This window comes from Culex pipiens, chromosome 1 (assembly GCF_016801865.2).
Source record: "Culex pipiens pallens isolate TS chromosome 1, TS_CPP_V2, whole genome shotgun sequence".
Classification (NCBI taxonomy): Eukaryota; Metazoa; Arthropoda; class Insecta; order Diptera; family Culicidae; genus Culex; species Culex pipiens.
Genome location: NC_068937.1, coordinates 114,512,835 through 114,527,978, shown reverse-complemented (window position 1 = coordinate 114,527,978; position 15,144 = coordinate 114,512,835). Strand labels below are relative to the sequence as shown.

The 15,144-nt window shown below is 38.9% G+C and overlaps 2 protein-coding genes across 2 annotated transcripts in view; both read right to left on the bottom strand.

Moving 5' to 3' along the window:
* The window catches only part of LOC120427162 (zinc finger protein 497-like), a 324,949-nt gene that overhangs the window by 116,864 nt on the left and 192,941 nt on the right, over positions 1-15,144 (bottom strand). The window lies entirely within an intron of this gene.
* Positions 820-15,144, bottom strand: part of LOC120427150 (Y+L amino acid transporter 2) — a 32,354-nt gene continuing 18,029 nt past the window's right edge. Inside the window, exons 4-7 of the mRNA XM_039592008.2 lie at positions 2,242-2,612; positions 1,858-2,182; positions 1,673-1,797; positions 820-1,612 (exon numbers count right to left, since the gene is read on the bottom strand). Coding sequence (XP_039447942.1) covers positions 1,279-1,612; positions 1,673-1,797; positions 1,858-2,182; positions 2,242-2,612 — 1,155 coding nt within the window. The 3' untranslated portion in view covers positions 820-1,278. The remainder of the gene's footprint in view (positions 1,613-1,672; positions 1,798-1,857; positions 2,183-2,241; positions 2,613-15,144) is intronic.

Here is a 15,144-nt window from a genome sequence, read left to right as displayed (position 1 = left end):
TTTTTAAAGCATGCTAATTTTTGCAACAAGAAGTCGGTCCTTAAGAGCATTTTTGAGGTTATACAGTCGACTCTCTAGTTGTCAATATCCAAGGGACCATCGAGGAAGAGAATCATCAGTTTACAGAACGATGCAAAATATAGACTCGATTTTTTTCTTGATAGCCAGCTATGGGAGAGAATCATGGCAACGTCCATCAAACAAAAAACTAACTAATGTCAAACACCCTTCAAAGCTTCGTTTCGCCAAGAAAAATGTCTATGCAAGCCATGAGAAAGTGAAATTATTGACAACCGGAAGAGATTTTTAAAGCAAACAGAATCCAAGGGACCGTCGAGGAAGAGATCTTTCAAGCAAGGGAAAATATCGAGGAATGAAGATAATTGAAGTATGCAGATTGAAAGGGCTGAAGAATTCATCGATAGATGGAGAATTATAGATATCGAGAAGATCGACAGCCAGAGAGTCGACTGTATTTAAGCTAAACAACCTATAACAAGAGAACAAAATTTCGGTTTCGGGTTTCGATTACCGTTAACTGGGGTCAATCGCGACACATGGGGCGAATTGGGACAGCAGTTTTAACCATGTTGGAGCACAATATTTTGATTTTTCTGGTTGGTTTCGGTGAGAACAGACCAACAAAATGTGTACATTCATTTCCAAATTTAAAAGCTTTAAGTGCTCTAAAAACTGCTGTCCCTATTCAGACTGTAGTCCCGATTCACCCCAGATTACGGTATCTGAAGTTATTTTTTCTGAGGGCTTTGGATAATTGGGTGTGATACGTTTTTTGGATTCAGATAAAGACTGAGACGATATTTTTTATTTGGCATTTTATTAAGTACATCGATTTGTCTTGTAAATGTAGATTGTGTACACTTATAAAGTATTACTTTAGCTGTAAACTGTGTGTATATTTTGTTCTTGATCAGATCTTACATCAATATATTCCTGTTTGTATATAAGTAGACAGTAAAGTTATTTTCTCATGCAAATAATGCTGCCAATCAATCTCGTGCACTTTGCGCGTTTCTTTTCCAAAAACTTGCTTCAGCAGTAAAATATAAATGTCCAAAAGTAACACTAACAGCTATGCTAAGAGAAAATCATCACTATATCAACGCCTAACTAAATGTATTCGGTTCTTAGCTCAAAATGCGAACAATATTTCTATAAATGCTAGCGAACTTTGTTTAACCTCGCTTTCGTATGAAAACTTACTGTAAAGAAATCAAATAATCAGAAAAAAGACATAGAGAGAGATAACCAGCTCCTTTAGTTGTACACGTTCTTTTCGTCCACGATGCTCGTCTGCATGTCGGACATTTCCCGGTCGTCCTTCCGGTCGTGGTGACAGTCGACGAACGCCGCGTTGAACAGGATCTGGCAACCGCGCTCGATTTTGGCCATCAGGTAGTTTCGCTTGCGTTTGTCCTTGCTCCGCACGACGCACACGTAGTACACGGGTACGCCGGTCAGCGTGATGCCGACGCCGATGATCAGGTTCAGCGGCTCGGAGAACGAGGGAAGTAGCACCAGCACCAGGCAGCAGGTCAGGAAGATGATGGGCAGGGCCAGGTTCACCCGGATGGGGCGGGGCATGTTGGGTCTGGCGGGGACGAAACATGTTTTTCAATAGTTTTAAAGTTTTAATAGCTTTGAAACTCACTTTGTTACTCGCAACCATAGCAGGCCGGCGATGCAGGCTGCAACCGAGAGCCACAAAATCTGGCTGAAATAGTTGATCAAAGCAACCACGTCGGCGGAGAACAGCGTGAGGATCGAGGTTGCGCACTAAAACAAAGATTTGTTGCTGGTTTAAATAATTTTCGAATTGTTTAGCTCAAAACATACGGTAAATATCAACGCCGGAATAGGCGTCTGTCGGTTGACGTGCACCAGCGAGAACCACGCCGGCAGGTGTCCCTCCTGCGCGCCGGTCGAGAACAGCCGCGCCGAGGTGAACAGAATTCCGTTGACGCCACCGAAGCAACTGAGCGCTACGAAAATCGGTATGAGCCAAGCAACGGCGCCGAACATCCGGTTTCCGAAGCTAACGGCGACCGCAATCGAAGTGAGCATGTCCTGGCGGGAAACGACGGCAAAGTAAGCCAAGTTGACGAGCACGTAGATGCCGGTGACCATGGGCATAGCGATCCAGATGGCACGCGGGAGGTTCCTGAATAAATTATGATGGAAATTAGTAAAATTATTGAAGATAGCTATTAGAGCTCTAACTTGTAGGGATTCTCAAGCTCCTCGGTGACAAAGTTCAAATAGTTCCACCCGCCAAAGGCAAACAGTCCGGAATAGAACGCATAGGCCAAATTGGACAGTCCGTAATCGCCCTCCCAGGCGTTGTCAAAGTTTTCCGTCTCCTCGGTGGACAAGAACCAAACCCCTGCCAATATGATGCTGATCAGGGCCGTTAGCTTGGCCAGCGTGAACACGTCCTGGATTTTCATGGCCCACTTGGTCGAGATGCAGTTGATGGCGGTCAGGAAGCACAGACAGACGGCGGCCAACAGCCGGGCGGCATTGTCCGGCGGGTCACACTCCGGGAAGAATGGCTTCACGGCGTACTGCGCGAACGTGAGCGCGACGATGGCCTGAGGGAAGAGAAGGGAAAGGGGTTTTTTTTATTACGTTTAGAACAGAGAGAGTTGTAATCCCATCCCACAGGGTCCCGGAGTACAAAAACTTCTTAAAACATGATGCTCTCAACGAGTACGGTCTCCCTCCCTGGTAGATTCAGATTTGTGTTGTTGCTTGAACACTCCGTGCTCAAGCTCAACTCACTTCAACGAATCATTTCTGTGGTAAACTTTACGCAGTAGGCCTGGCTGCTTTAACGTTTAAACTACAAATGTTGAAAAATGATCTTTGCCAAAGATCTTTGTGCAGCAGCAGCATGTTCTATCAGAAGAGCCAGTATTTAGAGTAGTTATAATATTGATATGGTAACTCGCATTTGACTCATTTGAGATACCTGAACTATATTTTTTCCAGTCCCACAAAGTTTTTTAAGCATAGGGGAGTGTGGGGTAATTTGGACACCCTAAGGAAATTGCTCTGCCACGGGCTGTATGGATATTTTAAAGGAATGTGGATGACACCAGAGGATAATAGAGACCATATTTGATGGAAAAATGTCATTCATTTCGATAAGTTTTGATGAAAAACCAATTTTTATCGCAATAATCAAAAGGTGTCCAAATTACCCCCACATTTTTGTGTGGGGGTAATATGAACACCCCTATGGGGTAATTTGGACATGCCTTATGGGGTAATTTGGACATGCCTTGTGGGGTAATATGGACATACTTTGTGGGGTAATATGGACACCTTTTGTGGGGTAATTTGGACACATGTTGAAGAATAAGTTTAACATTTGATTTTTTGAGCATGTTTTTATCCTTCAATTGCATTATATTTTGAAGTGTTTGCTCACAATATTTTATCAAAGGTTTGAATAATGATTTTGTGCTAGAACTATTATTCAATAGGAAGATAACAAATAGTTCAGTGAAGTATACATAATTTAATCATTAATACTGAAATGATTTAAACATTGATTCTGGATTAGGCACAAGTATAGTTTTTAGTGATTAAGGTATCGTTAAGATTTATATAAATCAATCTTTATATAGAACTTATTAACTTGAAAATATCAATTTTTAAATTTTACATTCTGTAGCCCTTCAAATTTCAATATTATTGTAAACCAGCTTTTTACTTTTTTTTGTCTGACAGGTAGACTTTCAGGTATGTCCAAATTACCCCACAAGCAGACATGCATCGGCACTATGAGCTCTTTTTAACGGCACTCAGCTTGTTATAGATGGCATTTTCGTTTAAAGCAATGTTATGCTTGTTGCTAGGTAAAAATCTCTTGATTTTGGCTTGAATAATGTGTAGAAAACATTGGTTCATTGGAAACCCCGATTTTAGCTATATGTTCATGTAAATGTTCTCTTAAGCTCTCAAGAAGAACTTCTTAAAAGCTCTTTGAGTGCAATTAAGAGTTCTTAACCTATATCTCGGTGGGGTTTCAAAATAATCTCTCAGGGTCTTCGGGAGCCTAAAAGACAAGCGTAATTAGCGTATTTTGATCACTGGCACAACATGCTGGGTATCTTTTACGTGAAATGCCAAACAAGTTCTTCTAAAAGAGGAGTTAGAGCAGATGCATGTCTGCCCACAAGTCATGTCCAAATTACCCCCATAGCATATTCTATCATAAATTGCAATTTTTGATGATAAAAATGGATAAAATGCACAATTTTTATACGTACATATCTCAGGCATCGTCCAAGCAACCCCCTTCAACAAAAATTGTCCACTTTTCTGCCATATAACTCCTGCAAAACCTTATTTCCCAACCTCCAAATATTAGAATTTAAGGCAGTGCCAACCGGCCTTTGGAAACTTTTACATATTATACCAAAACTACTTAACCTATTCCAACTTTTTTGGTTTGTCCATACTCCTAGGCCATTACTAGTACTAGCCTTATTACTTAAATTGCCGTTTTTACTTTATATCCGAAGAAAACGTGATTTTTAAAGGGGTGTCCAAATTACCCCCACTGTCCATATTACCCCAAACTCCCCTACATAAATAAATTGTCTGCAAACAAAACTCCAATCAGATGCTGCTCAAATGTTTGAAAGACCAGCCACAGCAAAAAGTTAACATCAGAGTCAATTAATCAATTGTTACTAATTAAAACACCCTTGACCACGTGTGTTCCAATCTCCGAAGCGGGAAGTGGGTGTGTCTTGCGGGATTGTTGTGCGTACGGAAGGCACGCGTGGGCGACATTATTGATCAGTTTGTTTACTTAACTTGGTAAATACTTGGCACAAGTTACTAACCAGGACCAATTACTCTGTTACCTCGCGTTCGCCGGGTAAAACGAGAATTTATAATTTGTTTACACTTCTAAGTGAGTGTGAGCAACAAGTGGCGGTTCTTGGCGTCGCCGCCGTTCGAACTTGCATCGGTAATTTGTTTTATTTGCTGTTGGCGGGCGGTTGCATGCATAATATGATAAGTTTAAATTGAATTGAATTTCAACAACACAGATTCAGCGGCCGGAGCCACCGCTGCCGGCGCCGATTGATTGATTTTCACCGCAAAATGCGTTGGTGTGAGAAGAGAGGGTGTGTGATTGCACAACGCGTGAAACGTTGGGTATATTTGAAAAAGATGAACTTCCAATCGATAAATTCCGTGTTTCGTGATTTTAAGTAAATTAAACTGCTAAAAGGTATTTTTAACTATTGGGTCCTAAAATGAAGCTCAGATTGCTGATATTATTGTTTACAGCGATAAAGCTTATTTTTCTGAGTAAAATTACCCTTTGTACGACCACAAAGAGTTTAAAATTGATTTTTAAATCAATTTAGAAAAATTAACCTCGCAGTCCTTCTTGACAGAAAAGCTCCTACTTGACAGCTCGTTCCAAGGGGACCATAGTTGATCCACCGAAAAAATGTTGTCTTGTCAAAAAAAAATTTTGCGTTAAAATGAAAAAAGTGATCAGAAATGGTTTTAAATCGTGTTTTTTACCGTTGTACATAAAAATTTACATAGGGCTTTAGTACCCAAATTGGGTCAGTCAATTTCAGGGGGTAGCGAAGAAGCCACCATCTTGGAAGTTCAGATATCAAACACTAAGAATCAGTATTATACATATTACTTTGGTAACACGAAGTGTGTTTTCCTGGTTAAACTCAAAAGTACCATGCAAATGTGTAAAACCAAGCTGAAAAATGTGTAATGCCGATCCTTAGTGTACGGGTGCACTGTTTGATCGACCCAAAGAAAAAAAGCAAAAAAAGGTAAACAGAAAAATCACTTTTTTCGATATGAATTTTCAGCCAATATTGGGATGGAATCTCCAAGGATATGATAGAATTTACCATCAGCAACACAATTCACGTGTTTTGCCTTCCTCACTGAGGTAAGGCTATAATCCTGCTCTAAAAATGAACTTTGTATAAAAACATCGTAGACCCACCTTCATGTATACATATCGACTCAGAATCGAAAACTGAACAAATGTCTGTGTGTATGTGTGTGTGTATGTATGTATGTGACCAACAAACTAGCTCATGTTTCTCGGCACTGGCTGAACCGATTTAACCCGAACTTGTTGCATTCGACTTGGTTTAGGGTCCCATAGATCGAGTTTTATACAGATTGAAGTTTCAATAAGTAGTTCAAAAGTTATGTATAAAAATGTGTTTTCATATATATCCGGATCTCACTAAAATGTATGTAAACTATGTCCGGATCCAATATCCGACCCATCGATGGTTAGGTTATCAAAAGACCTTTCCAACGAGACCAAAACATTGAAGATCTGGCAACCCTGTCTCGAGATATGGCCACTTAAGTGATATTTATGTACTTTTTTGAAGCCGGATCTCACTTAAATGTATGTAAACTATGTCTGGATCCACCATCCGACCCATTGTTGGTTAGGTTATCAAAAGACCTTTCCAACGAGTTCAAATCATTGAAGATCTGGCAACCCTGTCTCGAGATATGGCCACTGAAGTGATATTGATGTACTTTTTGGAAGTCGGGTCTCACTGAAATGTATGTAAACTATGTCCGGATCCACCATCCGATCCATCGTTGGTTAGGTTATCAAAAGACCTTTCCATCGAGTTCAAAACATAGAAGATCTGGCAACCCTGTCTCGAGATATGGCCACTTAAGTGATATTTATGTACTTTTTTGAAGCCGGATCTCACTTAAATGTATGTAAACTATGTCTGGATCCACCATCCGACCCATTGTTGGTTAGGTTATCAAAAGACCTTTCCAACGAGTTCAAATCATTGAAGATCTGGCAACCCTGTCTCGAGATATGGCCACTGAAGTGATATTGATGTACTTTTTGGAAGTCGGGTCTCACTGAAATGTATGTAAACTATGTCCGGATCCACCATCCGATCCATCGTTGGTTAGGTTATCAAAAGACCTTTCCATCGAGTTCAAAACATAGAAGATCTGGCAACCCTGTCTCGAGATATGGCCACTTAAGTGATATTTATGTACTTTTTTGAAGCCGGATCTCACTTAAATGTATGTAAACTATGTCTGGATCCACCATCCGACCTAGAGAGCCTATATGGAGAGGCGAAATGTCACTCTCAGGGTTCCAATCGAACTGTCAAATCGGGGTTCCAATCGAGCAACAAGACTATGCAAGAACAAGGTTGGAGTCAATTTAAAATAATTTTGGCCAAAAAAACGAGATTTTTAACAATCACAAGCATTGTAAAACTGTTGTTTATAATAATCTGGTAGTTTTTGTTATGTTTGTGCTTGTTCGGTACAAGAAACGTGCCAGCACCAAAGAAAACCCACAAGTTTTCCAACCTTAAATTTGAATGACTTTGGGAGTTTGAAATTTCTCTCGGAACATTTCATTTCCCTATGTAGGTCCCTAATCCGACCCATTGTTGGTTAGGTTATCAAAAGACCTTTCCAACGAGTTCAAATCATTGAAGATCTGGCAACCCTGTCTCGAGATATGGCCACTTAAGTGATATTTATGTTCTTTTTTAATCCAGATCTAAAAAATAGATGAATTTGTGTACAGCCATTGATGGTAATGAGTGAGGAAGGCTTCAACCACATAGGTGGATTAAGTTAGTTTTTCAGATATTTATCGTTTGAATTGCGGGAAATTTGAAAATCAAAAACCCAAACAATGATTTGTTATGGGCTACCATTTGACAGTTAGTGCTTTTGTTGTGGGCTCTCATTTGACAACCGTGCTAATGTCGACTGTTGTCAGTTTGCTTAGGTCGGAATAGGGTAGAGCGGCCAATTTCCCGAGGTTACAAAATTCCCGGGAAACGGGAAATTTTCAACAAATTTCCCGGGAAATCCCGGGAATTCCCGGGAAATTTGAAATTTAACGAAAGTTATTCTGATCCTGTTTCTGATAAATCTTTTGCAACAAAATTGTATAGAACAGCAACTTTAATGGTCAAAATGAGTGTGAGGATCAATGAATGGCTTGACTGCTTGTCAAAAATCATGCAACTTTGAGAAAATATATAAACTTTCTAATTTGTATGCCGTCTTTCAAATTGTCCCTAATATAAGAAAAAAAATATAAGTATTTTTGTTGAAATGAAAATCTATGCTCCACAACCATAAAATTGCTTTTAAATTTGTCAAGTTATAATGAAAAAAAAATCACGCAGAAATTTTGTTTGCCATGACAAATAATTTATCTCAGAACAAGTATTTTCAACTTGTGAATAAATAAATAATCATTGAATTTAACTTAAAAATCTTATTCCTAGCGCTTCTTAACTTGAAACACTATTTCATGAAATCACAACTCATAGTTTTCAAATAATTGGAGCGAGTTTTTTTAAATATAGTTGCATTCTTTGGGTAAATTTCATATGATACGAAGTTGTTTTTTAAAGGTTTTTCATGGTTTTATAATTTGATTTTAGTTATATACGGTTTTCAGCCTAATAAATTCATTGGAATAAAATAATTTTGAGCATTTAAAAGTGGTTGAAATTAAACGAAATTTTTCATATTTAACAGTTTATCAGTTCAATTTTCATCCTCAAATCTCAATGTTGGCCGGCAGATGTAAATATCTTATTTTCAAATGATATTACAAAAAAAAAAAAAACGTTTAAAAGGTTGTACAAATAAAATAATTTATATTTATTCCCTAACAGCGTAATTTTTGTTGTTCAACATATAAGCAAACAATATTCCTAGTGGCTGCTTCAGAAATAAATATTATCTGAATTAAACCTTGACAATTTCATTTTACACTCAAACCCCGATGGTTTGACACCAACTGTTGTCAAACGAACGGGGTCACTTTTTAGTTTGACACCCCTTTTACACGGAGTTCACACACACTACCAAACGTTTGTTTTGATAGTATGCGTGAGCGCCGTGTAAAAAGTGACAGTTCGTCACTTTTTAGTTTGACTTTGACCAACCAACGGGGTACAAACTAAAAAAGTGTCAAACGAAAAAGTGACCAACCACCGGGGGTTGAGTGTACAGACAAGCTGATTAGTTCAATATGAACAGTGTATTGTTTTTTTGTGCCAAAAAGGTAGGAAAATGTATACTTCTGCTTGTATTTCGGGAATTCCCGGGAAATTTACAAATTTCCCGGGAAATGGGAAATATTTTTTTCCCGGGACGGGAAATTGGACGCTCTAGTATAGGGTTGCCATCCTCCCGGTCAATTTGCACGTCTTTTTCCAATGACATTTTGCCCCCCCCCCCCTGATTTGACGAGCCAATTTTGAATGGGGGTGGAAGGCAAAGAAGGAGTTTTCTAGGATATTTAGGAACTAACCTTTTATTAGATTCTATCCATGAAAAAAGAAATATGCACTGACGAGATACTCAACAGGTGGTTCAACACGATGGTTACCTTACTGTTGCACTGTTTTGTACACAAATACATAACATTCCGCAGTGTAGTGGTAATCAACTTCGGAATCAGCTTTTTATGCCCGCCAGTTTGCCAGGAAAAATCCAAAACCTAAAGTTCTCATTAAGTTTGCTCAGTTTTAAACTTGTAAAAAATGCATTAAACTTGCAACAGGCATGCAAAGTGCCAAGCTAACAGTGTTTAGCTGTACAGTAATCACCGTTCTATATTTTTCCGGCTTTTCTGCCGGGTTGTTATTTCGCAGTTGCGGCAATGCCTACTCCACTTATTTGCGCATAAAAAAGAAGTGCACTTGAGGACCGGAAATGGCGTGGGTGGGTGTGGCATTCCCAAGTGGGAGTAGCAACCGTACCCAGTAAATTGTAGAGGTAGACGAATCATACGTTGGCAATATGTTTTTAGTTTGCTATATTTGTTCAGTTTTCTTGATATATTGAAGAATCAATATAAAAATGAGGATATTCAATATTTTTTCTGCAAAGGTCAAAAGTGTGTTCCATTTCCAGCTTCTCCATTGTGCGACCAAGACCATTTTCCACAGCCCACAAAACGAGAACAACACTCCTATATTCCCAGTTCGCATCCGACCGATGTTGACTTAACGAGTTGGGATTGATTGATTGAAATGGTTCCAGGCCAGCATCGAGTGGAGTGTGTACTGGAGAGGAGTTCCAATCAGCCGATTCCACCACCTCTTGCTAGACAGCCGGTGCATGCAAGGTCCGCGTATTTTTATTTTTCCGTTTCGAGTCGATGGAAAACATTCCTTTTGTTGGTTCTCCCTCGGGGGAGGCATTTGGCGCTGAGTAACTTCTTGAATGGCAGGAACATGACAAGGTATTTCGAAATACAGATCAATTTCTCAAAATATACCAAATTATAGAAAAATTCCTAGGGCAGACACAACAAAATATTTATGTGAACAAGTGGGGTGTTTTCTGACATCCTCTACAAGTTACCGTAATTTTACCTTTTATCGAGTGATAAATATCTCAAATCCTTTTCCTGCCAAACTAATGAGAGATGAACACAACCGAGTTGTGTGGTGAAAAAGCCTTGAAATGATGAGTCAAAGGTATGAAATCCGTTATCCAGAGTGGCCACTCAAATCCCATTTCCAAATTTCCAACTTATCCCCGGCTTTTCCAGAATTTCAAATGATAGACATTGAATATTTATAAGAATGGCTGAACATTAAACTTTTAATAAAATGTTTAATACAAAGCACTGAAAAAAATCTAAATTCAACAGGGCCACAAGGATGACCTATGTAGCGGTTGCCTAGAATTACAGTGGCCCAGACTTAAAGGGAGCATCTTCAAATTACTGTCGTATGAAGGGCCAAAAGGGGGTGGTTGAACTCGCGAACAAGCAAAATCACTCAAGGTGTCCTCAGGGGAAGAGAACCTCCTTCCGACAGTAACATCCAGTAACTCCGAAAAAAGTCTGACAAAGCTGAAAAACAGGGCTCGCACCCGTTGAGGGCCTAAAAGGGCGCAGCAGACAAAGAAATGAAATAAAAGGAAAAAATAAAAAAAAACATATAAAAAATAAAAAAAAGAAAAAAAAAAAACTCATAATTTTGAATCAGATAATAAAGAGCAATACAATTTTTTTTTTAGTTTTATACCAAGAATTTTCTAGGAAAGAAAGAAGATAGAAAAAAATCTGCTGATTTTCAATTTATTTATCAATGAGACAAAGAAGGTTGCAAAAAAAAACAACAACATTAATCAAAACACTAATTTGAAAAATATTTGCAACTGCCTTACATATTTTTTTTCTAAAAAGTGCTGCAAAAAACCTCCACGAGATCTATTTTCTTTGTTTTGATATTGCGCGTATTCCCGAGACAGACACGCGGCAAACCAGCCTCGAAACGACGCGCCGCACTTTCGGCAAATGCGTGCTGTCAAATCCCATACTGCGCATTTTGTTTTTGTTGATCTTCTTCTTCTTCGTATCGCCATGCATTGTTGGCAGGAATGTTTTATATTGCACCAAAAGTGCAGAAAATCGCTGGCAACAATGTCTATGGCATATTCTGAAATGCCGCGCGGCGTGTACCTTTGAAAGAAACTGGCAATATGTATAGAAAACATTTAAAATTCATTCAAAAAAAAAATGGTAAAAGTCGTAAAAAAAGTAAATCTTTTCCAGTTCCTGAGGGGAACACCCTTGAAGAGTATCGGGGCCGGCATTTACAAAGCGGATTCAGTGGCAGTTTCATTCTCAACATAAAGTTAACATGTTAAGGTTAATGTTAACATTCCATAGGTCGCCTCCCTAAGGTGTCGTGATAAGGTCCAGTTTGTGACGATACACTACCTTCCCTTTACTAAGCAATCGATTCCAGAAGGGAAAAGATCGCCAGTTGTGTTGGTCCGAGCCGGGATTTGAACCCCGATCTACCGCTTACGAGGCGGAAGCGTTACCACTGGGCTACGTGGCTCGGTCATTGGTAAAGTCGCGTTAATAAAATAAACAACAACAGCAATAAAAAAAAAGTTTTTACATGAATTGTTTGATAAACTTATCAACTACAAAACCCTTACACATTCGACGTTAAATTTATCGTCATACTATTCTTACAATCAATTGTTTAAAAAAGTGCGTTTAGAGAGACTCGATCCCTGCATTTTTACAGTCACTGGAATCAGCCTCAAGGTTAATTCATTGGTTTGGTTTTTCGTTCATGGATTCCTTTAAGAGGGTTAAATACATGCAGAAAATAAAAAAAAATCACATTTCAGAAAAAAATATTAAATCCACTTAAAAGATGATTTCCAATCGCTCCTGAATGTTTCATGAAGATATTTCATAAATAAACTGAGTAAGAGTCGATTTACGCTCAAAATTTTGCCATGCGCAAAGCGGACTGTCAAACTTTGTGAGCGTTTTTCTCTGAACACCGAGTTGATGGGATGGACCAAACTGGCTGAAGTTTTAGGTGAAGACTTGCAAGACATATCCCGTGTGCATGACGAAGCCCGATTTTGAAATTTTGCTTTTTTTTTAAATACAAAAATCAAAAACTTACGATTTGAGCATGAGCATGAGCATGAGCATGGTTGACTGCCAATGAGCTGCTACTCCGTTATTGACAGATCAGCTGAAGTTAAACAATGAATCAAAAATGATCAGTGGGAGCTAACCATCCGTTCACTGTTTAACCCCTGAAGACCCCGACTTTATTAGTCAATACCGGCGCCCTCCCAAGAAGCCTGCAGTTCAACAAAAGGGAGGAATGTTAGTCCGATAGTTGAAGTTGCAGACTCATCAAGCACATAGTTTTTCGCTATATACTTGTTGATACCGCTTGAGACCGTTGAATCCACAGCATCTCCTTCAAGCATCACGTGATTATTTTTTTTTTGTTGGTTAGTAGGATAAGGTATTGGCTTTTCGATGCCTCCCGAGCTACGATGCTATGGGGAGGACTTTCATAACAAACCCGTCGGCGAGCCTTCCGAGCAACGATGCTATGGGAAGGTCTTTCTAATTAGCACACCAAAACACTCGCGCACAGGTATTTAAATACTGAATAAATGTAATTTTTCATCACGATTACCCAGACGACATTGATGATATAGGAAGGACTTTTTTACAGACATTTACAGTAATACTTAAACTTATTTTAATGCAACAATTCACACGACGTCGTGCCTCCCGATCAACGATGATGTAGGAAGGACTTGAGCAAGCCAACCAGGATGAAACACGAAATAAAATTCTTTTCTTTTCACACACAATGCCACATAATTGACCGCGCATCACCACCCAACTAATTGAACTGATTTTTTTCTACTTGTGGGCAAGCCAACCAGGATGAAACACGAAATAAAATTCTTTTCTTTTCACACACAATGCCACATAATTGACCGCGCGTCACCACCCAACTAATTGAACTGATTTTTTTCTACTTGTGGGCAAGCCAACCAGGATGAAACACGAAATAAAATTCTTTTCTTTTCACACACAATGCCACATAATTGACCGCGCATCACCACCCAACTAATTGAACTGATTTTCTTCTACTTGTGGGCAAGCCAACCAGGATGAAACACGAAATAAAATTCTTTTCTTTTCACACACAATGCCACATAATTGACCGCGCATCACCACCCAACTAATTGAACTGATTTTTTTCTACTTGTGGGCAAGCCAACCAGGATGAAACACGAAATAAAATTCTTTTCTTTTCACACACAATGCCACATAATTGACCGCGCATCACCACCCAACTAATTGAACTGATTTTCTTCTGCTTGTGGGCAAGCCAACCAGGATGAAACACGAAATAAAATTCTTTTCTTTTCACACACAATGCCACATAATTGACCGCGCATCACCACCCAACTAATTGAACTGATTTTTTTCTACTTGTGGGCAAGCCAACCAGGATGAAACACGAAATAAAATTCTTTTCTTTTCACACACAATGCCACATAATTGACCGCGCGTCACCACCCAACTAATTGAACTGATTTTCTTCTACTTGTGGGCAAGCCAACCAGGATGAAACACGAAATAAAATTCTTTTCTTTTCACACACAATGCCACATAATTGACCGCGCATCACCACCCAACTAATTGAACTGATTTTTTTCTACTTGTGGGCAAGCCAACCAGGATGAAACACGAAATAAAATTCTTTTCTTTTCACACACAATGCCACATAATTGACCGCGCGTCACCACCCAACTAATTGAACTGATTTTCTTCTGCTTGTGGGCAAGCCAAACAGGATGAAACACGAAATAAAATTCTTTTCTTTTCACACACAATGCCACATAATTGACCGCGCGTCACCACCCAACTAATTGAACTGATTTTCTTCTGCTTGTGGGCAAGCCAACCAGGATGAAACACGAAATAAAATTCTTTTCTTTTCACACACAATGCCACATAATTGACCGCGCGTCACCACCCAACTAATTGAACTCAAAAACTTACGATTTTTTATGTGAAAAACACACAAATATTTATATCTTTTTTTAAATAAGTTTTTTGGGAAATTGGCCTTCGTCCGCGCGTTCGGGCCGGTTTAACGAGTTTACACCAAAATTTTTAATTAATTTGGCCAAGGCAGTGTTGGGATATCGTGGCATTCGTTTTTTGAAACTGCTAACTTCAAATAGCTATATCGACGGTAACATTTCAAAAGGCATCATGTACATTTTGACACTTTCTGGGTTATTGTATATGCTGAAAGTACTTCTAATAAGCTATCTCTCCACCAAAAATGAGCAAAAGTTACTTCAGTAAAGTCTGTTTAATCATGATTTTAAATAAAGTAACATAAACAAAATCTCTGCCATCAGCAGTCCCTTTTTATATAGCCCTGTCAACCTGTCAAACAAAAGGCTACATAAACCTCGTGACGAAAAAAAGCAACATGAAAAAAGTGCCATGTACATTCGGCGAAGAAAAACGAATCATAACAAAGCGCCCCCCTCAGTGACAGCAGGGTGATATCGACGTTGGTGATTTCAAAAGAAGTTATGTTTGTTTTTCTCAAATAAAATTACGGAAATAATTTTTTATTGGATATTAATGATCAAGTATCAACAAAAGCAACGTTTTTCATCGTTTGTTATCATTAGAACATCTTATTTTGCTTTTATATAAAAATGGTAATTGAAAATGGATGCTCAACATTCAAATGC